The sequence below is a fragment of the Phacochoerus africanus genome, chromosome 3, assembly GCF_016906955.1.
Source record: "Phacochoerus africanus isolate WHEZ1 chromosome 3, ROS_Pafr_v1, whole genome shotgun sequence".
Lineage (NCBI taxonomy): Eukaryota > Metazoa > Chordata > Mammalia > Artiodactyla > Suidae > Phacochoerus > Phacochoerus africanus.
The window spans coordinates 52,494,263-52,516,744 of record NC_062546.1 but is presented as its reverse complement, the minus strand read 5'-3'; the positions used below and the strand labels follow the sequence as shown (position 1 = coordinate 52,516,744).

Genomic DNA, 22,482 nt, shown 5'->3' with positions numbered 1-22,482 from the left:
TTTTTTTTTGTCTTTTTGCCATTTCTTGGGCCCCTCCTGCAGCATATGGAGGTTCCCAAGCTAGGGATCCAATCAGAGCTGTAGCCACCAGCCTACGCCAGAGCCACAGCAATGCGGGATCCGAGCCGTGTCTGCAACCTACACCACAGCTCACAGCAACGCGGGATCCCTAACCCACTAAGCGAGGCCAGGGATCGAACCTGCAACCTCATGGTTCCTAGTCGGATTCGTTAACCACTGCGCCGCGACGGGAACTCCCACTCAGCCATTTTGACTTGAGGTTTTCTTTTACTTAGTTCAAAATTAGCCAACATTCTGCCCTTAGCAAACAGTCTACGCCATTTTCAGTAAACATTTATGATCCTGTGTCTGGAGGAGCTTTCACTCAGGCTCATTTTACCAAATTGAGAACCAAAGCACAGCACGGTGACGCGCTCCTCATCTAAGTCATCGCGACCATCATTACCACAGTTTACCCTTTTATTGAACACATCCAATGTCCAGGTACCGGCAAACCCCTTCCACACCTCATCTCACTTACCTTCGTAAGCGAAAACTTAAAACTTAAGTTGAGCCTTGTGTTTGGACCTCTACTGCGTGCTTTTCTGGGTCACAGTGGCCCGACTCAAAATAGTCATCAGAGCGCCAGTGCAATTTGGAAGGAGACCTGTCCAATCCCCGCATTTTCAAATCTGGGAACTGAGACTCCGAAAGGTTAAGCACCTTGCCCAAGGGCAAGCAGCTGGTGGTCCTGCTCGGACTGGAAGAGACTTCCTGAATCCAGGTCCAGAGCTCTTGATAAGACGCTATGCAGCCTTTACTTTTGCTCAATGCACATAAATGAAGACATTATGTCTCTTTTTAAATGCACTTATTTAATGGAGAGCAGTTATTACTGCTCCTAACTTATTACCTATGATATGCTGTTCGATAAATCGGGCCCTGGAAATCACACTTTTTCGCACCCCCTTCGAGGCCCATTCCGCGGTTTCGCAGGTGTCAGCGCAGCTGCTGTTGCCCTTTGTGACTGGGTGAACTGGGGGCCGGTGGTCCGCAGATTGTTCACGACAGCCAATCAGGGCTCAGAGCCCCAGAGCTTCACCAGTCAGAGATTATCGAAGCCTGAACAAGGACCAATCGGAGCCCCGGGCCCGAAAACAGGGTGAGCCGCGGACTGCGATCAATCAGAGGGGAGGAGCCGATCAACGCCGCCCAATCAGGAGCCTTCAGGCCTCGGCCGCGGGCGGTGCTAAAGTGAGCCCCTCTTGCTGACCAATCAGCGGTCGAAAAACCTCCGAGGGTGGGCGGCCGGGGGCGGGGTCTGTCCGCAAGGCCGATTGGTGGGCGCTGTGAAGAGCCAGCCGGTGAGGAGGGCTGAGGACCCTCGTCTGGGGTGGGGTTGGGCGCGCGGGGGTCGGGGCAGGGGCTCGCGGAGTGGAAGCAGGGTCACGAGGTGCAGCCGGACGGACCCTCTGGGCTGCGGAATGCCGCTGGGAGAGGTGAGGGGCTGAGTCCGGGGCTGGGAAGGTGGCCTGCTCCCGCCAGAGGGCTGGGGGTGGGGGGCACTGTTGCCATGGAGACTAGGTGTGCAAACGGGAGACCTTTTTCGGTCTCGCATCACACGCGCACCTCAATCCTCCGCTCCACTCCCGCCCCAAGCGGCCTCCATCCTCCCAGCGACGAGCTGGGAGATAACCCGCGTTGGCTGAGTCCTCTGAATCCCCACAGCCAGGCCCCCCGCAGCCCCCTCCCTCCCGTCGCGGCCGAAGGGATTAAGCTCGCCCTGCGGCATTTGGCACAACAGGCCTTGGCGGTTTGACCACCTGGGCCAGTTCGAGGAATGGCCACAGCTGGGGTCCAGGGCGGTCGCCTCATTCTGGGGACTGGCACCGTAGAGATGCCGCCGCCTGAGGGACCTGGGGGAGCCCCCAGAGGGATTTTTTTTTAAAAGGCATCCAATGAAGAGCCTAGTGCATAACAAGTACTTAGAGAACGGGGGTCTGACCGAATGAATAAAGACCATAGTGACAGCTCTATTCCATGGCCCAGCGCTGTCCAATAGAAGTGTGCAGCGACCCACATGCTATGTAATTTTACATGTTCCAGTAGCCACATTTTAAAAGTAAAAGAGGTTGAATTAATTTTTATGTATTTTATTTACCCAGTATATCTAAAATATAAATAGTAAATATGATCCATATTAAATTTATATTATTAAATGAATTAATTAGTTGATGTTATATTGCTGATAAGATTATCTTAAATCTTAAATTCTTTTTTTTTTTATACAAAGCCATCAAAGCCCAGTGTGTGTTCTAAACTCCCAGCACATCTCAGTTTGGACTAGTCTCATTTCATGTGCTCAGTGACCCCGTTTGGTTAATGGCTGCTGTATGAGACTGTAGAATCTTAACCATTTCTCACATATGTGTGAGGTGTCGCCAAATACATGAAGCTTTTCCATGTTCTCTGAAGCCTCTGTGCAGGGAGGCAATGTACAATGGAGACAACAGAAACCACAAGGCATGGTCTTTTTTTCTCAAGGAGCTTCCAGTCCAGATGAAAAAACAGACACTCAGAAATTAAGTAGAATTTTAAATGGATATGATCCAGACAATAGTAAAGATAACTGGGAGTTCCTCTGTAATGCAGTGGGTTAAGGAGACTCGGCTGCAGCGGCTCAGGTTGCTGCAGAGGCATGGGTTCAATCCCCAGCAGACACAGTGGGTTAAGGATCAGGCATTGCCACAGTTGTGGCACAGGTTGCAGCTGCCACTCGAATTCAGTCCCTAGCCTAGAAACTTTCATATGCTGCATGTGGGGCAAAAAAAGAAGAACAAATAATAGTAAAAATAACTGGACAATATATCATTAATGGACAAACAAGATGGCTGATAATCTCCCTTCGGGATTCTGGGGAGGGATACTTCAGGCTCCTGCAGTAGCAGAAGACTTGAGTCTAGCAGAGGTGGGTGAGAGGGTTGGGCTACTGGACAGACAGAGGGGTTTTGAATGGCTGGCATTAACTTTGCTTCTCATGTTTTTAGAGTTGTACATTTGCAAAATCCTGAGGCTCTTGGACTGAAAACGACCTTCCTCTCCCACCTACGGTCTCCACCATGATTCATAGCCTTTTCTTGATCAACTCCTCTGGAGATATTTTCTTGGAGAAACACTGGAAAAGTGTGGTGAGCCGTTCTGTTTGTGATTACTTTTTTGAGGCGCAAGAGCGAGCAACTGAGGCGGAAAATGTCCCTCCAGTTATTCCCACCCCTCACCACTATCTCTTAAGTGTTTACCGTCACAAGATCTTTTTCGTGGCTGTGATCCAGACGGAGGTCCCGCCTCTGTTTGTCATTGAGTTCCTTCATCGAGTAGTGGACACATTTCAGGTGTGTAACTATGAGGAGGGTCATCCATGTATGTTATCCTGTCTTTATAGTTCTGTTTCCATTGTTTTCATCTTCCATGAGAGAACTTTACAAAAATAAAACTCTGGGAGTTCCCACTGTGGCTCAGTGGGTTGCAAACCTGACTGGTATCCATGAGTATGTGGGTTTGATCCCTGGCCTCACTCATTGGGTTAAAGATCCAACGTTGTCTCGAGCTGTGGTGTAGGTAACAGATGTGGCTTGGGTCTGGCGTTGCTGTGTTTTAAGTCTGCAGCTCTGATTCAACCCCTGGCTCAGGAACTTCCATATGCCACAAGCATGGCCCTGAAAAGCAAAAAACAAAACAAAACAAAACAAAACAAAAAACCTCTGCCATTGCTCACTTTGTCTCCCATCTGGTAAGTTTCTTGTTTCCCTTTATTGACTTGGTTGCAGTTAAGAATGACAAACCAGGGAGTTCCCTGGTGGCTCAGTGGGTTAAGGATCCAGTGTTGTCACTGCTGTGGTGCAGGTTCCATCCCTGGCCCTGGATGCTATGGGCATGGCAAAAAAAACAAATAAATAAATTAAATGACAAATTGTATACTTTTGAACCTGTTGCAGGAGAAAGCTACCATACTTGCTCTGATTGTGTACAGTCATTTCAGTTCTAGAGACTGAAATTGTCCTACTTTTTGTCCACAAATCTAAGGAGTTTAGTTTTTTTTTTTTATGGTGGACTTGATATTAACCATTGTTTTGAGTTGCATCAAAAAGTGATGAGTGTGTAAAGATATGTATATATGATTTAAGTAGAAAAACTTCACTCTCCCTGCCAGGGGTTAGTTCATGAACTCATACTTTATCCCAAATTTGGGGGCTTATCCTCAGCATACAGTTACTAGCGAGGGGCTCTTTGTGCAAACTTAAGGTTAGGAAATCTTGTGTACCTATGAAAATTTTTAGTGACACATGTTCCAAGCTCCAGTTTTCATTTGAGTTTTTCTTTCAGGAATAGATTTGAAGATCTTGGGGAGTGACATCCCACACCAGGATGCCAGCATTGTTTATAGCACAGGATTTTAGGGTATCAGACTCTTGATTTACACAAGGGAATCCTCTCCCTAAAAGAGTTGCTCAACTCCTAACGGTTGTGGTTATTTGCCCAACTCAGTGATAAATGAGAATCAAGGGCCCTTTGGTTTAACTTCTGTGTCATGTGAGGTCTGGAACCAGTCACATGAAATTGTGGGATTGGAGAAGAGAATGAGGATCCAGACATTATGATAAAACCTAAAAAGCAAGTCAGAGTCTTTTTATTTGCCCTCATATAGAGATCACATGTTTAGAACAGTTTTCATCCCCAAAGAATTAATATATATAAAAAAATTTTTTTTCTCCCACATTTGTCCCAGTAGTACAATTCTGGGATTCCAGTGGCATACTCATTCCTTCCCACAGGCAAAACTTGAGAGTGACAAACCCCAGGAGGAGGAAGAACCAGAACCAGCAGTTACCATCTTCCACCACGCGGGACAGTTTCCCTGTTCTAATAGGAACAGGCTGCTCCTTAACTCCCCAGCCATGTTATGTAACTGATTACAAAGCAGAAGTGAGAAATGTTATTTAATCCCATCAAAACCTCAGAGGAATTGGGCCAAACAGCAAAGTGTCTAGTTTGGATGTTTGGGGCTTCAGAGCTATTTTTTCTGGCTATGCTCTGAGCACATGGAAGTTCCCAAGCCAGGGATCAGACCTGAGCTACCGCAGTGACAATGCTGGATCCTTAACCTGCTGAGCCATGGGGAACACCAGAGCTTGATATTTTTGAAGCACTGGTTACAAGTAAATGGACGTATCCTGATTTTAATGCCTCATCTGATGTGGGCTCTCTGGCTGTGTTACTCCTCTGGCACTGGACTGTGAAACAAGAGTTCCTGCTATAATTGCACATGCTTTTGATATTGCACCGTGCCACGGTCAAAATGCTCCTTTTCTGATTGCTGACATATAAAATCATGTTGTGCCTTTATTTATTTTTTTATTTTTTATTTTTTTGGTCTTTTTAGGGCCATATGGAAGTTTCCAGGCTAGGGGTCGAATTGGAACTGCACCTGCCAGCCTACACCACAGCCACAGCCACGCCTGATCTGAGCTGCACCTATGACCTACACCACAACTTACAGCAACACTGGATCTTTAACCCACTGAGCAAGGCCAGGGACTGAACCAGCGTCCTTATGCATACTTGTCAGTTTCGTTACCACTGAGCCACAACAGAAACTCCACGTTGTGCCTTTTTTATATATATATAAAATTGAGGGAGGTGTTTTATTTTTCAAATTTATTTTATTGGCGTCTAGCTGATTTACAATGTTGTGTTAATTTCTACTGTACAGCAAAGTGGCTCAGTTATACATATATACAGTCTTTTTCATGTTCTTTTCCATGATGGTTTATCATAGGATGTTAACGATAGTTCCCTGTGCTCTATAGTAGGACCTTGTTGTTTATCTGTTCTGTATATAATAGCTTACATCTGCTCACCCCAAACTCCCAACCCCCCTCCCCCGCCCCCCCCTTACGCAGCCACAAGTCTGTTCTCTAGGCCTGAGTCTGTTTCTGTTCCATAGATGGGTTCATTTGTGCCATATTTTAGCTTCTACATGTAAGTGATATCATATGGTATTTGTTTTTCTCTTTTTGACTTCACTTAGTATGAGACTCTTTAGTTCCATCCATGTTGCTGAAAATGGCTTTATTTCATTCTTTTTATGGCTGGGTAATATTTTATTATATATATGTACCACACCTTCATTCCTCTGTTGATGGACATTTAGGTTATTTCTGTGTCTTGGCTGTTGTGAACAGTGCTGCAGTGAACATCTGGGTGCACGTATCTTTTGAATTATGGTTTTGTCTGGATATATGCCCAGGAGTGGAATCACAGGATCATATGGCAACTCTGTTTTTAGTGTTTGAGGAATCTCTATACTGTTTTCCGTAGTGGCTGCATCAGTTTACATTCCCATCAACAGTATAGGAGGGTTCCCTTTACTCAAGTGAGGTGTTTTATTTATTTTTCAAAATAAAATCACTCTTGAGATGGAAATGTGTAACTGTTTTCCCCCTTCAATCCTTTTTTTTTTTTTTTAAATTTATGGCTGCACCCACAGCATATGGAAGTTCCCAGGCTAGGGGTTGAATTGGAGCCTACACCAGCCACAGCAACACCAGATCCAAGCTGTGTCTGTGACCTACACTGCAGCTCACAGCAACACCGGATCCTTAACCCACTGAGCAAGGCCAGGGATCAAACCTACATCCTCATGGGTACTAGTCAGGTTTGTTACCACTGAGCCCCAAAGGGAACTCCTGTGTTCAGTTTGGGATGTCATAATTTGAGGAGACTGTTGGAAAACTGGAGCAGATTCAAAGAAATGGCAAGGCGGTAAAAGAATTTAGAAAACAGTGTGGGGATCAAACAGGGAGTTTGGCCCTGAGAAGGAAAACTGAAGTCAAAGCTTATACTTGCATTCAGATCACTATGGGGCTGTTCTGTAAACTTGTTCTGTAAGGCAGATCTAGGAAGCAAATTTCAGTTTAGCAATAGATGGAACTTTCTCATAATCAGCACTGTCCATGAATAGAATGGGCTTTCTCAGGAGGGGTAAATGTCTCTTCAGTGGATGAATTCCTAGAGGACTGTCTGACCGTTTGAAGTCCAGCATTGATCAGGATGTTGCCAAGAAGGGCTCACCAAGTGGCTACAAGCATTTTTCTCTACATCCTTTCATCACTGTGCGTTACCGTTTACATGGTGCTTTATAATGTACAAAGCACTTTCATACATGTTCTCATTTCATCCATCACATCTAGTTTGTACAACCCTTTGTGTCCCATGGTATTTTCCTGATTATAACACTAGAGAAAGTGAGACCCAAATTAGTCAGCATGACTTAACTAGCAGGGGAGAATGAAGATTATTATCCATGGGAGTTCCCTTCATGGCTCAGTGGAATCAAATCTGACTAGTATCCCATGAGGACGAAGGTTCGATCCCTGGCCTTGCTCACTGGGTTAAGGATCTGGTGTTGCTGTGGCTGTGGTGTAGTAGTGGCTACAGCTCCGATTCCACCCCTAGCCTGGGAACTTCCATATGCCACAGGTGCAGCCCTAAAAAGACCAAAAAAAAAAAAAAAAAAGGAAAGGAAAGAAAGAAAAAGCAAAGGACAAAGTATTATTAGAATCCTAGGGTCTTAAGAGTAAGACTGACTCAAAGATTTTCTGGTGTGCTAGCTCATCCCTCTCATTTCATTTTATTTTCCTCTCAATTCTTACTTGCTGCATGAATGTAAAGGAATAGCACAACAATAAGGGTTAAAAAGATTTTTCAGCCCAGGAGTTTCTGTTGTGGCTAAGCAGGTTATAAACCTGGCTAGTATCCACAAGGATGTGGATTCAATCCCTGGCCTCACTCAGTGAGTTAAGGATCTGGCATTGCTATGAGCTGTGGTGTAGGTCGCAGATGCTGCTTGGATCTGGTGTTGCTGTGGCTGTGGCATAGGCTGGTGGTAGGGCTCTGATTCGACTCCTACCTAGCCTAGCCTGGGAACTTCTATATGCTGCGGGTACAGCTGTAAAAAGACAAAATTTTTTTTCAGGCAAGCACATGTCATTCTGGGTATTATCATTTTGCATAATTCTTTCAAATTCGTGTTCATAAGCACATGTAATAGTCTGGATTCATTTTGGGCTGCTTCATGTTTAATTGAGTTTAAGAAACTAACCCAAAGAGGTTAAATGACTTACTCTAGTTTATGAAAGAAGTTGTTAATGACACTAGTTCTATAATCTAGTCCGGTGTTCTTCCCACCAAGCTGGACTGGCTCAGAGAGGAATGGTTATGCGTCATTCGCTTCTTGTGGAAGATCTCAGATGCACAGAGCGAACACATGTGGACAAGTCTAGAGGCTTACTCTCTAACAACAGTCCTTCACTCATCGCAGTCTCTGAGTGATTAATGTATATATGTATTGTGTTTTCATCAGGATTATTTTGGAGTCTGTTCAGAGCCAGTGATAAAAGACAATGTGGTTGTGGTTTACGAGGTACTGGAAGAGATGCTTGACAATGGGTTTCCATTGGCTACCGAGTCGAACATCCTCAAAGAACTGATAAAGCCTCCCACTATCCTTCGAACAGTAGTCAACACCATCACAGGTACGGAGACGGGGCCTGAGGAAGATTTCGGCCACCCCGGCTGTGACCGAGGCCGCCGTTGTGCATTGTTTTAAGTGCTTGTCTTTGGGAATCTCAAATATCCAGATGCTTTAATTATACTCTCAATAGTCTTTGAATATAGACTGTGAATATAGAAGTATGTTTCTGTTACTTAGAAATATTGATTTCAGTGACTGAATGAACTACTCTTCTTTAAAAATATGTTTTTCTGATTACAGAAGAAGCACAAGATTATTGTAGGAATGTTGGAAATACAGAAAAGCACAAAGAACATGAAAATAACTCGTAATCCCACCACACTTTTAACATACTGGTATATGTATTTTTTATCTTTTTTAAATGGATAATGGATGGACAGATAGAATTTTTTAAACAACATAAATATATATATATATATATATACATATGACATGTATACATATTGCTTTTTTAGGGCCGCAGCCATGGCATATGGAGGCTCCCAGGCAAGGGGTCGAATTGGAGCTTCAGCTGCTGGCCTACGCCACAGCCACAGCAGCTCAGGATCCGAGCCATGTCTGCGACCTACACCACAGCTCACAGCAATGCCAGATCCTTAACCCCCGAGCGAGGCCAGGGATCAAGCCCATGTCCTTATGGATACTAGTCGAGTTTGTTAACCACTGAGCCACAACAGGAACTCCAACTCAGGTATTTTTAAAAAACTTACCTTTCATCAGTATTTTGTGAACATTATCCCATTATGATAAATAGTAACATCATTTTTAGTGACTTTACAATTTTCTGCCATAGGGAATAGACCCCAAGTCATTTACTCAGCCCCCGTTGATGATGTTTCTGATTTTTTGTTTTTTTAAATGACACGGAATTGGCATTCTTATACCTAAATCTTTGTGCACATATAGAATGATTTCTTCTCAGTACTAGGAATGCAAGTGCTGGGTCATAGTACATGCACATTTTAAGGACTTTAATGCATTGTGCCAAGTTACGCCAATTTATACTTTTCGTAGCAATGCTTGTGCAACCTACCCAATCCCATTATAATTATTAATAATTTTTTTAAAACTTTGGCAATTTGATGGTTTAGTGATATCTTGTTATTTACACACTTTTTTTTTATTATTATTACTGAGAAAGTTTAAACTGGAGTTCCCTTCATAGCTCAGCAGTCAAGGAACCTGATTAGGATCCAGGAGGATACGGGTTCGATCCCTGGCCTCACTCAGTGGATTAAGAATCCAGCATTGCTGTGAGCTGTGGTGTATGTCGCAGATGAGGCTCAGATCCCATGTTGCTGTGTCTGTGGCAGGCAGCTGTAGCTCAAATTAGACCCCTAACCTGGGAACGCCATATGCCACAGGTATGGCCCTAAAAAGCTTAAAAAAAAAGAAAAAGAAAAGAAAGTTAAAATCTGTTCAAATGTTTATTGACTTCTTTTCTTGTGGTTTACCTTTTTGTGTCCTTCACCCATTTTTTGTTGTTGTTGAAATGTTTTCCTTTTTTCATTCTAATTTAAAAGGATATTTAAGAATATTCATTTAAGGATATTAAACTATCATACATACTGGAGATACAGGTGATAGTTTGTAGAACTCTCCGTATATTTTGGACTCTCTGTTGCATATGTTTTTTCCTGACCTGCCCATTGTCCTTTAACAGTTTTCAGGGTGGTGTTTATTTAGCCATATTTAAGGGTTTTTTTGATTTAGCCAAATTAATCATTCTGTTTCATTTTATATTTTGTCTTTTTTTTTTTTTAGGGCTTCACCCTAGGGGATATGGAAGTTCCCAGGCTAGGAGTCAAATTGGAGCTTCAGCTGCTGGCCTATGCCACAGCCACAGCAATGTGGGATCCAAGCCATGTCTGCGACCTACGCCACAGCTCACGGCAACGCCAGATCCTTAACCCACTGAGTGAGGCCAGGGATCAACCCCATGCCTCAATGGATACTAGTCAGGTTCATTACCGCTGAGCCACAATGGGAACTCGAGGTTTTACATTTGGGGTCTGACTCTTTATATAAACAAGAGTTTTCATGGAATTTGAGAAACTGATTGAAAAATACATTTTAAAAAGTATAAACATGCAAAAATAGCTGGAGTAATTTTGAAAAATGATTACAAAGGTGTTGGAAGAATTTACCTTGCCAAATATCAAATCATAAGTTCGTATGGTATGTGAGACAAAAGTTCATAAATTAGATATACTGTAAGAACCAAGACAGTTTGGGGAAGAAGTGTATTTTTAAATGTATTTTTTTTTTAAAAGAGCAAGAAGAGGAGTTCCCTGGTGGTACAGCAGGTTAAGGATCCAGTGTTGCCACTGCTGTGGCTCAGGTCACTGCTGTGGTGCGGGTTTGTTCCCTGACACTGAAACTTATGCATGCTGTGGGTGTGTCCAGAAAAAAGAGCAAGAGAAAAAAACGTGTTCTATCTGATTCAAGATATATTATGAAATTTTGGTAATTTAAGAAATATAGTAGTAGCCCATTATCAGACAAATAAGTGATTGGGATAAAATAGAAAGTCCAGAAACAAATCTTTGCTTTTATAGGAATTTGGTATTGGTAAATGTGCTCACATATCAAATCAGTGGAACATGGGCCAGTTATTGAATTGCTAATATATTGTATTGGGACAGTCAGCTTGCTTGCTTGCTCGCTTTCTTTCTTTCTTTCTTTTTTTTTTTTTTAATGGCTGCACCCATAGCATATGGAAGTTCCCAGGCCAAGGACTGAATCCGAGTTAGGGCAATGGTGGATCCTTTAACCCACTGTGCTGGGCCAAGGATCGAACCCACAGCTCTGCAGTGACCTGAGCTGCTACAGTAGGATTCTTAACCCACCCCAGGAACTCCCACTTTTAGTTCTTTTGTGGTTTTATTTTTAGATTTAATTCTTTCCTTTTTTTTTTCCCCCAGTCTTTTTAGGGCCATAATCATGGCATATGGAAGCTCCCAGGCTACGCATCTATTTGGAGCTACAGTTTCCAGCCTACATCACAGCCACAGTAACTTGGGATCTAAGCTGTATCTGCAACCTATACCACTGCTCACAGCAACGCTGGGTCCTTAACCCACTGAGCAAGGTCAGGGATCAAACCCGCCTCCTCATGGACACTAGTTGGGTTCATTACTGCTGAGCCACAATGGGAACTCCTCTGGGCTCATTTTAAACCTTAAAAGCTTTGGTAGAGCCTGAATGAATACTATGAAATCACTTTCCTGAATCTCTCTTAAATCTAGAACAGATACCTGAGAACCAGATATCTAGCTAAAATGTCTTGTAAACATGCTGACTGCATGCGTGTGTTTATGGTTCCTTTCTTTAGATTAAAAAGATCCAGGTTTCAGAAGAAGGAAACAGATTTTAAATTAGTTCTACTATTTCAGAATTTAAATCTAGAATCTTTGAATTAAAAAAATACTTTTGGAGTTCATGTCATGGTGCAGCAGAAATCAATCTGACAAGGAACCATGAGGTTGCAAGTTCAATCCCTGGGTTAAAGATCCGGTGTTGCCATGAGCTGTAGTGTAGGTCGCAGACATGGCTTGGATCTGGCATTGCTGTGGCTGTGGCATAGGCCGGTGGCTACAGCTTCAATTGAACCCCTAGCCTAGGAACTCCATATGCGTGGGTGTGGCCCTAAAAAGACCAAATAAATAAATAAATAAATAAAATTTTTTTTGAAGCCCGTGGGGGAGAAACAAGTCAAAGAATCAATTTACAGGTCTTACAGACAGGGAACAATCTGATATATGTTCTTTTCCTGAGTTTCAGTGTTGATGTGAAAGAGATTATGTTATGTGCACATTTTAATACCAAGCGTAAATGTACCTAAGATCCTCCCTCAAACTAGAATACTGTCTTTACCTATGAAAATGTTATATAAACATGTAGATTACCATTCCTACTGAAAGCCAATACATTATTTAAGCTGCCAGCTATTGTGAAATTTGAGAGACTCAAGGTCAGGTTACTTTCAAAACCAAAATATGGTATCTTGTTTCTCAGGTACCGTTTTTAACCTTTGTTCTGCTAGAGGAGGCAGGCCAGCTGGTGACAAGTTTTTAAAATAGACTAGGTTACTAAGATAGAAGTTGGGAAAACTATCATCTTTTTTTTTTGAGAAAAATTTTCAATTAAGTGCATGAATAGTGGATGCATAGAAACTTTGAGGGAAGGATTCTATAGTTATTAGGTAATTGGTTACATCAAATATTAATGATCAAATATTCATTGCTTCAGGAAGCACCAATGTGGGTGACCAACTTCCCACTGGGCAGCTGTCCGTGGTACCTTGGCGACGGACCGGGGTGAAATACACCAACAATGAGGCCTATTTTGATGTGATTGAAGAGATTGATGCCATCATTGATAAGTCAGGTATGTGTTTTTAGCTCGTTCACAGAACTATGAAAATAGAAAGGGGCCCCTTTCAGATAATGCTTGTTGCCATCACAATTATCCCCCCTTCAAGGTCATTCATTCTAACTTAGTGCCAACTTTGTGTCAAGCATTGTGTGTTAGGACTGGACTGAATTATTATGATGTAGGTGACATGATCATACATGGAGGAACGCCCAAAGACTCCAACCAAAAACCGTTAAAACTAACAAATTCATTAAAGCTTCAAGATACAAAATCAACATGGAAGAATCAGTGGCATTTGTATACACAATGTATATATACAAAAAGGAAACTACAAAACACAATGTATATACACAAAAAGGAAACTACAAAAACAATCCCATTTACAATAGCTACAAAAAGAACAAACTACTTAGGATAAACTTAACGAAAGAGACTTATACACTGAAAATTATGAAGCATTGATGAAGGACATTAAAGAAGAACAGATAAATAGAAAGACATGCTGTGTTCCAGATCGGAAGAATTAATGTTAAAATGTTTGTAATGCCCAAAGTAGTCTACCCCCAACAAAATCCCAACTTCTATGCCCATCAAAATCTCAATAGTATTCTTTCTAGAAATAGAGAAGACAATCCTAAAATTCCAACAATCCTAAAATTCATATGGAACCACAGAAGACCTCAAGTAGCCAAAGCAGTCTGGAGCAAAAACAAAGTTGGAGACATCACAATTCTGGATTTCAAAATACATCATAAAACTACAGTGATCAAAACTGTATGGTAATGGCATAAAAACAGACCTATACTCCAGTGAAACAGAATAGAGGGCTCAGAAATAAATCCATGTGTTTACAATCCACTGGTCTTCAACAAGAATGTCCAGAACATTCAAAGGGGAAAGGCAGATCTCTTCAGTAAATGATGCTGGGAAATCTGGATATTCACATGCAGAAGAATAAAATTACCCTTATCTCACACCACATACAAAAATCAACTCAAAACACATCAAAGACCTAAACTTAAGTCCCAGAATTGTAAAACTCCTAGTAGAAAACATGAAAGAAGCTGCTGCTTCTTCTTTTTTTTTTTTTTGGCTTTTTGCTTTTTCTAGGGCCGCTCCCGAGGCATATGGCAGTTCCTAGGCTAGGGGTCTAATTGGAGCTGTAGCCTCGGTCCTACGCCAGAGCCACAGCAACGTGGGATCCAAGCTGAGTCTGCAACCTACACCACAGCTCACAGCAATGCCGGATCCTTAATCCACTGAGCAAGGCCAGGGATCGAACCCACAACCTCATGGTTCCTAGTCGGATTCATTAACCGCTGTGCCACAATGGGAACTCCGAAAGAAGCTTCTGACCCTGGTCTGGGCAAAGAGTTTTTGGATTTGACACCAAAACCAGAGGCAACAAAAGGAAAAATAAACAAATGGGATTGTATCAAACTCAAAAGCTTCTGTACAACAAAGGACCAATCAGAGCAAAAAGACAACTACAAATAAGAGAAAAATGTTTGCAAACCGTGTATCTGATAACGGTAAATTAACATCCAAAATACATGAGAGACTTATACATTTCAAAAAATGGATAACCTGACTAAAAAGTGGGTAAAGGATCTGTATAAACACATGTCAGAAAAAGACATACAAATGAACAACAGGAATTTGAAAAGGTGTTCAGGGTCACTGGTCATCAGAGAAAAGCAAGTCAGAACCACAGTGAGCTATTGCCTCCCACCTCACATCAGAAAGGCAGAAGAGGAGTTCCTGCTGTGGTGCAATGGGATTAGCAGCATCTCTGGAACACTAGGGTACAGGTTTGATCCCTGGCCTGGCACAAGGGGTAAAGATGCAGCATTGCCACAGCTATAGTGTAGGCTGCAACTGCAGCTTGGATCTGATCCCTGGCTTGGGAACTCCATATGCCTCAGGGTGGCCAAAAAAGAGGAGGGGAAAAAAAAAAGACAAAAAATAGGAGTTCCCTGGTGGCTCAATTGGTTAAGGATGCAACATTGTCTCTGCTGTGGCTTGGGTTTGGTCCCAGATCTGGGAACTCCACATGCCACAGGTGTGGCCAAAAAAAAAAAAAAGATGAAAGATACTAAGTGTTGGCAATGATGTGGAGGAAAGAGAATCCTCATACATCATTGGTGGGAATGTGAATTGGTCTAGCCCCTATGGAAATTACTCTAGCAGTTCCTCAAAAAAATGAAAACTACCTTATGATCCAGCAAACCCACCCTGGGTATAGAGCCCAAGGAATGAAATCATTATCTTGAAGAAATACCTGTGCCCCCATATTCATTGCAGCATTGTTCACAAGAGCCAAGACATGGAAACAAGCTCTGTGAGTCACTCACACACAGCAGTACTATTCAGCCATAAATAGGACATCCTGCCATTTGTGACAACATGGTGAACTTGGAGGATGTGATGCCAGTGAAATAAGCCAGAGATAGAAGGATAAATACTGCGTGGTCTCACTTACATGTGGGATCTCAAATAGTCAGACTCATAGAAGCTGAGAGTAGGATGGCAGTTAGCAGGGATGAGGGGAGGGAAGTTTGCTTTTTTTTCAGTGTCATTGAGGTATAGTTGACAAAATTGTAAGGATATTTAGAATGTACATTATGGTGGTTTAACATCCATATACACTGTGAAAGGGTTCCCCTCTCCCCCTGCCCTATCTAGGTAATTAGCATATCTGTCACCTCACATAGATATTGTATACTTGAAATGTGCTGAGAGGGTGGGGTCTCTCACCACAAAAAAACCCAGCTGACAATGTGAGCTGACAATATGTTAAGAAGTGTCATTGTGATGATCATTTCACACTGGATACATATATCAAGACATCAAAAAAAAAATAAAATAATAATAATAGAAAAGGAGTTCCTATTGTGGCTCAGTGGGTTGAGAACCTGACTAGTATCCACGAGGAGGAGGGTTTGATCCCTGGCATCAATGAGTTAGGGATCCTACATTGCTGTGGCTGTGGTGTAGGCCAGCAGCTGCGGCTCCAATTCAACCCCTAGCCGGGGAACTTCCACATGCCAAGGGCGCAGCCCTAAAAAGGAAAAAAAAAGAAAAAAAAGACATCATGTTGTACACCTTAAACATATATAATTTTTATTTGTTAATTATGCCCCATAAAGCCGAAGAAAGCAGTAGAAAAACATGAGGCAGACCAGTGCCAAGCTCACACTTTTCCTGGTTTTATCCTCTTGAGTAGAAAAGAAAAGTAACACATGAGTTTCTTGTTGGTTAGATTTCACTTTGGAATTATTTGACTCTCAGGCCGCATGGCAGGGCTAAAGTTGTAATCACTGGGAGTTCCTTGGTGGCTCAGCAGGTTAAGGATCTGGGGTTGCCACAAACTATGGCATAGGTCGCCGATGTGGTTTGGATCTGGGGTTGCTGTGGCTGTGGTGTAGGCCCGCAGCTGCAACTCCGATTCAACCCCTAGCCTGGGAACTTTTGTATGCCTCAAGTGCTGCCCTAAAAATTGGGGTGTGGGGAAGGAATCTGACTACAGCGGCTCAGTTCGCTGCAGAGGTATGAGTTCAACGCCCAGCCCAGCACAGTGGGTTAAAAGATCCTGCGTTGCCGCAGCTCTTGTGTAGGTCAAAGGTGCAGCTCGGGTTTGACCCCTGCCCCAGGAACTTCCGTATACCTTGGGTGTGGCCATTAAAAAAAAGCAGTCTTGTATGCTTTTTTTTTTTTAGGGCTGCATATGTGGCATATGGAAGTTCCTAGGGTATAGCTGCCTGCCTACACCACAGCCACAGCAATGCCAGATCCAAGCTATGTGTGCGACCTATACCATACCTCACGGCAATGCCGGGTCCTTAACCCACTCAGCAAGGCCAAGGATCAAACCTGTGTCCTTATGGCTACTAGTCAGGTTCATTACCACTGAGCCACAATGGGAACTCTTATACGCCATTTTAAGGACAATTTGGAGCAATGGAGGAGTTTTGAGCTGGGGAGTAATTTGATGGGCCTGTCGTTCAGAGCTGTTAGTCTGGCTGCTGCATGTAGCGTGGCTCAGAGTTGGGGGAAACTGGGGGCAGGGAGGCAGGAGGTGGCCGTAGAGTCCAGCCCGGATACAGGTGTCCTTGGTGGTAGCGAGGATGCAGAGAAATGAGAGGTGGAGGAGAGAGACAGAAGTCATGGGAAAGAGGAATGGGTTGTTGGCTGGATGTGGCCGCTGAAGAGGTGGAAGTGGCCCAGGGTGGGACGCATCCGTGTTTCTGCTTAGGCAACAGGATGGACGGTGTCGTCGTGAAGGTCAGGAAGAGAGGAGTCGCAGATCCAGGAGTGCAGATAATGGACTCGCTTTTTGACACGAGTAGTTTAAAGTGCCTCAGTGACATCCAAATGGAGATCCCCATTGACAGGAGTGAGGCTGAACTGGAAAACAGATCAGGAGAGAACTGGCCATCAGTGAACATTGAAGCATTACATTAGGAAGTAGGTAAAGTCACCCAGGGAGACCGTGTCAGGTTCAAGAAAGGAGAAGTTAAGAATGATGAAAAGATGTAGACATTTAAAGGCTGTGCCAAGAAGGAGGAACTTGCCAAAGGCAGGAGGAAGAAGAGCTAGAGAAACAGAAAATAGGAGTGGTTAGGAGCCAGGAGCACTTGAAAGGAAGCAGGGGTCAGCAGGCCTGCGGCAGGGGGGCCCCAGGGGAAAGACCGCAGGTGTTGGTCTCATCTGGCAGCACAGCTCCTTGGTGCCCTGAGGGGAAGCAGTTTCTGATATGAATTCAGTGTTCTGAACCATCGGTTAAGATAGTGATGTTCTGGGAGTTCCCGTCGTGGCTCAGTGGTTGAAGAACCCGGCTAGAATCCATGAGGATGCAGGTTCAATTCCTGGCCTCACTCAGTGGGTTAAGGTGATGCACGGCTGATGCATTGCCGTGAGCTACGGTGTAGGTCACAGATGTGGCTTGGATCTAGCATTGCTGTGGCTGTGGTGTAGCCCAGCAGTTATAGCTCTGATTCAACCCCTTGCCTGGGAACTTCCATATGCTATGGGTTTGGCCCTAAGAAGCCCCCCACACACACAAAAAAAAAACACCAAGAAAAGAGATAGTGATGTTCTCTTTGATTCTGGTACTAGATTGAAGATTCCTTTTCGTCCGAGACTGTCTAACTGGTCTTTATCATAAACCACTGCTTGACTAGAGTGTCTCATACTTGATAGGCACTTGATAAATGTTTGGAAAATGGACAAATGGATTGAGTCAATGGTTCAGATGGATGGATGGAAGGAAAGGAGAAAGAGAATGAGGGAGGGAAGAAAGAAGGAAGGAAGTTAGGAAGTTAAGTTGGGGAGGAAAAGAGAAAGTTGAGGAGCGAGGGAGGAGGTAAATTCGTGGAAGGAGCGGAGGGGTTTGACTTCCTCTGTGTCTTCCTCTGGCTCAGGGTCCACCATCACTGCTGAGATCCAGGGGGTGATCGATGCCTGTGTCAAGCTGACTGGAATGCCCGACCTCACGCTTTCCTTCATGGTAAAACCCTGGGCCAGAGATTTAGTTCTTGGGAAATTCAGTGCTTCTGGAGTGGTGAGAAGGGGATGGGACCAGAAGAAGTGATCCAGGACAGCCACAACCTCAGGTCGGGCGTGATGACAGACTCTGCATGTGTGTTTTAGTGAGAGCAGCAGCTAAATTACTTTCCTGCGAGAGATGAGGCGTTTAATTCCTGCTTGTTGCTTTTCCTGGCCGGTGACCCTAGAACCCCAGGTTGCTGGATGATGTCAGCTTCCATCCGTGTGTTCGCTTCAAGCGCTGGGAATCTGAGCGCATCCTGTCCTTCATTCCCCCTGATGGAAACTTCCGCCTGCTCTCTTACCATGTCAGTGCACAGAAGTAAGCGGCCCTCGTACCTAAGAGTGTGTGTGTGTGTGTGTGTGTGTGGTGTGTGTGTGTGAGCGTGCGCACTTGGAAACAGTACCTATGGTGGTGAGGAGCTCAGCTCTGAAGTTACCTGGGCTCCAATTCCAGCCTTTGTACTAACAGGATAACCTCAGGTAAGTCACCTTACCTTTCCATATCTGTTTTCTTATTTGTAAGTTGAAAATATTAAAAGTACCTTGTTCTGAGCATTAAATAAGAGAACCTCAATAGCACTTCACATGCAATCGGTGCTCGTTAAGTTTGCTGCTGTTATTTTTTGTTATTATGACATGCCTAAAGGAGAACATTTTTTTTTCTAGTTAGAATCTGAGAACACCAGTATTCAATCCCCTCCACCCAAAAAAAGCAGTGAGTTATGCTATGAAAAGCCATAAAGTTCAGTGACTTTTTAGTCTGAAACACTCTCTCTTAGGGAGTCTGAGGGCTTTTAGTAGGTGTTTCATAGAAGGTGTGCAGACTTGAGAGAGCCTTCGACCTCACAGCCACCAGGGCCTTCCTCTGTGATTGGAGTAAATGATTTAGGGAAAGATCTGAGTGCTTGAGGCAAGGGCTGTGGCATCAGCCTGCCCCGCTGCAGCCCCATCTGCAATACCTGTGACTTGTGGCCATGGGCAAATAAGGTAATCTCAGTTAAGTGTAAGGACATCATGGAGTTCCTGTTTGTGGCTCAGCGGGTTAAGGACCCAATCTAGTTTTTTCGAGGATGTGGGATCAATCCCTTGTCTTGGCTCAGTGGATTAAGTATCCATTGTTGCCGTGGCTGTGGTGTAGGCTGGCACCTGCAGCTCTGATTTGACCCCTAGCCCAGAAAACATCCATATGCTGCAGGTGTGGGAGTAAAAAAAAAGGAAAAAAAGTCAAGGACATCAGTATTCATAACATCAGGACAGCAGCTCAGCCTACTTCCTGCTCATGGGGAGGGTTAAATGAAAGCATAGAAAACCTTTACTGTAGTCCTGGCTGCAGGAGGTATCAGGAGATGCTAGGATGGTAATACTTCAGTATTATTCTGTAGCTTCTCTATTTCCTCTTCTGTCAAATCGTGACGACCTACCCTACCTCTTAGGGTTTTTATAAGGGTGAGGTAGTCAGGTAAAAGCACTCTCAAGAAACTGTAAAGGGGGTGGCCTAACCATCGTGATCAGTGCTATGTCATGGGTTCGATCCTTGGTCCAGGAACTTTCCCATGCTGTAGACACAGCCAAAAAATATGTCCTAAAAGGCTCACGAGGTATGAATATTACTCTCCCAGGTACACATAATTATTGGTCGCGTGTCACAAAGTAAAACATAAAAACAGCTTTTATTTGCCATGCCTTTCACTTAGTATGCTGAGTATACTCTTTGGTTTTGTTGATATGCAAAGAGTCATTAGAAGAGTTAGTTTACTTACTGGTAAGCATCTCAGCTTTACAAAAGTAAAACAATTGGAGAGGTCAGGGGTGTTTTCTGTGCTGGCTTTGTAAGATAAGGAATCAGAAAGCAGGTGAGGGCAGAAAAGCTGCCCTCAGGGCCAGAGGAAACCCGGCCATTTTCCTGGTACCTTAACTTTGGGGGCTTCTTGTCTCTCTCCCAGCCTGGTGGCGATTCCAGTGTACGTCAAACATAACATCAGTTTCCGGGACAGTAGTTCTCTCGGGCGCTTTGAAATAACAGTGGGGCCTAAGCAGACCATGGGGAAGACCATAGAGGGGGTGACTGTCGCCAGCCAGATGCCCAGAGGCGTCCTGAACATGAGCCTCACGCCGTCTCAGGGGACACACACGTTTGACCCAGTTACTAAGGTAGGAGAAAAGTGGGAGCGTTGTGTTGCTGATGTGATAAATATGAGGGACTCTGCAGGACCTCTTGACATCTTGCTGAAAGGGGAGACTGATCAAAGGGCCACAGTTTCCTCCTGAGATCACTTACGGTCACAAGCAGTGTTCTCTGCTGGAAAACACCCCGGAGGCGGCTAATATTGCTGGGAACACATGCCCGGGGTCAGGTGCCTTGGATGAAGGTTCCACTGGAACTTCTCCCTTCCTCTTTCTTTGGAGATGCTGTCCTGGGACGTGGGAAAAATAAACCCCCAAAAGCTACCAAGCTTGAAGGGGACCATGAGTCTTCAGGCTGGAGCTTCCAAACCAGATGAGAACCCCACGATCAACCTGCAGTTTAAGATCCAGCAGCTGGCCATTTCTGGTGAGTGACCCTGGTGGCTTTTTTGTTTTGTTTTGTTTTTTTAGAGCCACACCTGCAGCATAGGGAAGTTTATAGGCTAGGGATTGAATTGGAGCTGCAGTTGCCGGCCTACACCATAGCCACAGCAATGCCAGATCTGAGCTTGCAGCAGTGCCGGATACTTAGCTCACTGAGCAAGACTAGGAATCAAACCCGCATCTTCACAAAGACAGTGTCGGGTCCTTAACCCAGTGAGCCAAAACGGGAACTCCTTGTTTATTAATTCATCATTTTCCATCATTAGTTTATTCACTTAGTTACATTCTATTTAATCATGAATTAATTAATTTTGTTATTATTATTAATTAATGTGTTCAGCCCACCAGCTTGAGAAAAAATCTAGGGTGGTCTTATTTTTCCCTTATTCTCATTTCTGCCCTTTCCACTTCAGGAACAGACCTCCTTATTAGGCTAGCTTTTTGTGGGGGTAGTTTTTTATTTTCGGCATGTCTATCAAGAGTGAAGAACCTGTCATTTAAGTGATATAAACAAGGACACGTGTTTTCCAGTTCACTGTCACAGCTTTCCCTAGCCCACTCATCTCTTTGAATTGAAATGAATCAAACAGTTCTGCCACCTGCTCCTTTGTTTGTTTGTTTGTTTCGCTTTTTAGGGCTGCACCCACGGCATATGGAAGTTCCCAGGCTAGGGGTCTGATCAGAGCTGCACCTGCCTGCCTACACCACAGCCACAGCAACACCAGATCCAAGCCACATCTACCACCTACACCACAGCTCATGGCAATGCCAGATCCTTAACCCACAGAGCGAGGCCAGGGATTGAACTCACATCCTCACGGATACTAGTCCAGTTTGTTACCTCTGAGCCACAATGGAAACTGCAGCTACATGCTCTTTTAGAATAATGTCTGCATCTTCTCCTTCCTTCCTTCCAGGACTCAAAGTGAATCGTCTGGATATGTATGGCGAGAAGTACAAACCCTTTAAGGGCATAAAATACATGACCAAAGCTGGAAAGTTCCAAGTTCGAACCTGAAGGGAGAGTTCTGCAAAGGGAACAGTCGTGGACACTTTTTCATTTCTTACTTGTCCAAAAGTAAAAACCATCAGCCTGTCTCCTGGGTCCGTGCCCCCCTCTGGACCCACCCGCTCCCATTTGTCCTTAGCCTTCGGTGCCATGGAACCCACAAAGGGAGGCAGGGCCACCAGGGAAGCCTGGGCAGAACGACCCGCCAGCAGCACAGCTCAGTTCTCCAAGCAGAGGTGTGCAGTGAGGTGGAGGCACTTGAGGCCACGTGTGGCTCCTTGTGACGTGGTTACCAGAGAAGAGACCAGCACTTGTTACTTGCCTGGCTTTAATTCTCTAAAGTCAGGGAAAGACTACTTTGTGTTTTTTAAGGTGGAAACAAAGG

General features: G+C 44.1%; 1 protein-coding gene across 3 annotated transcripts; it reads left to right on the top strand.

Moving 5' to 3' along the window:
* The first annotated feature begins 1,308 nt into the window (after positions 1-1,308).
* Positions 1,309-22,184, top strand: AP3M2 (adaptor related protein complex 3 subunit mu 2). 3 transcript variants are annotated; one of them, XM_047771794.1, is made up of 9 exons: positions 1,309-1,364; positions 3,048-3,392; positions 8,423-8,594; positions 12,845-12,982; positions 18,394-18,479; positions 18,706-18,839; positions 20,464-20,671; positions 20,927-21,071; positions 22,006-22,184. In XM_047771794.1, the coding sequence occupies exons 2-9, from the start codon at positions 3,120-3,122 to the stop codon at positions 22,104-22,106; spliced, it is 1,257 nt and encodes a 418-aa protein (XP_047627750.1). In that variant the 5' UTR covers positions 1,309-1,364; positions 3,048-3,119; the 3' UTR covers positions 22,107-22,184. The 3 variants fall into 3 exon arrangements, with proteins under 3 accessions (XP_047627750.1, XP_047627751.1, XP_047627749.1); XM_047771795.1 differs by lacking the exon at positions 1,309-1,364 and adding an exon at positions 1,417-1,499 and having other exon boundaries at positions 3,048-3,188; XM_047771793.1 differs by lacking the exon at positions 1,309-1,364 and adding an exon at positions 1,417-1,499.
* The last annotated feature ends 298 nt before the right edge of the window (positions 22,185-22,482 follow it).

Bases quoted from the DNA above. Each gene is read 5' to 3' on its own strand.
- AP3M2 (XM_047771794.1), top strand. From the start codon at position 3,120: ATGATTCATAGCCTTTTCTTGATCAACTCCTCTGGAGATATTTTCTTG. The intron at 18,840-20,463 runs GTAAGCGGCCCT...TCTCTCTCCCAG, and splicing joins TACCATGTCAGTGCACAGAA to CCTGGTGGCGATTCCAGTGT. The intron at 20,672-20,926 runs GTAGGAGAAAAG...CTTTCTTTGGAG, and splicing joins CGTTTGACCCAGTTACTAAG to ATGCTGTCCTGGGACGTGGG.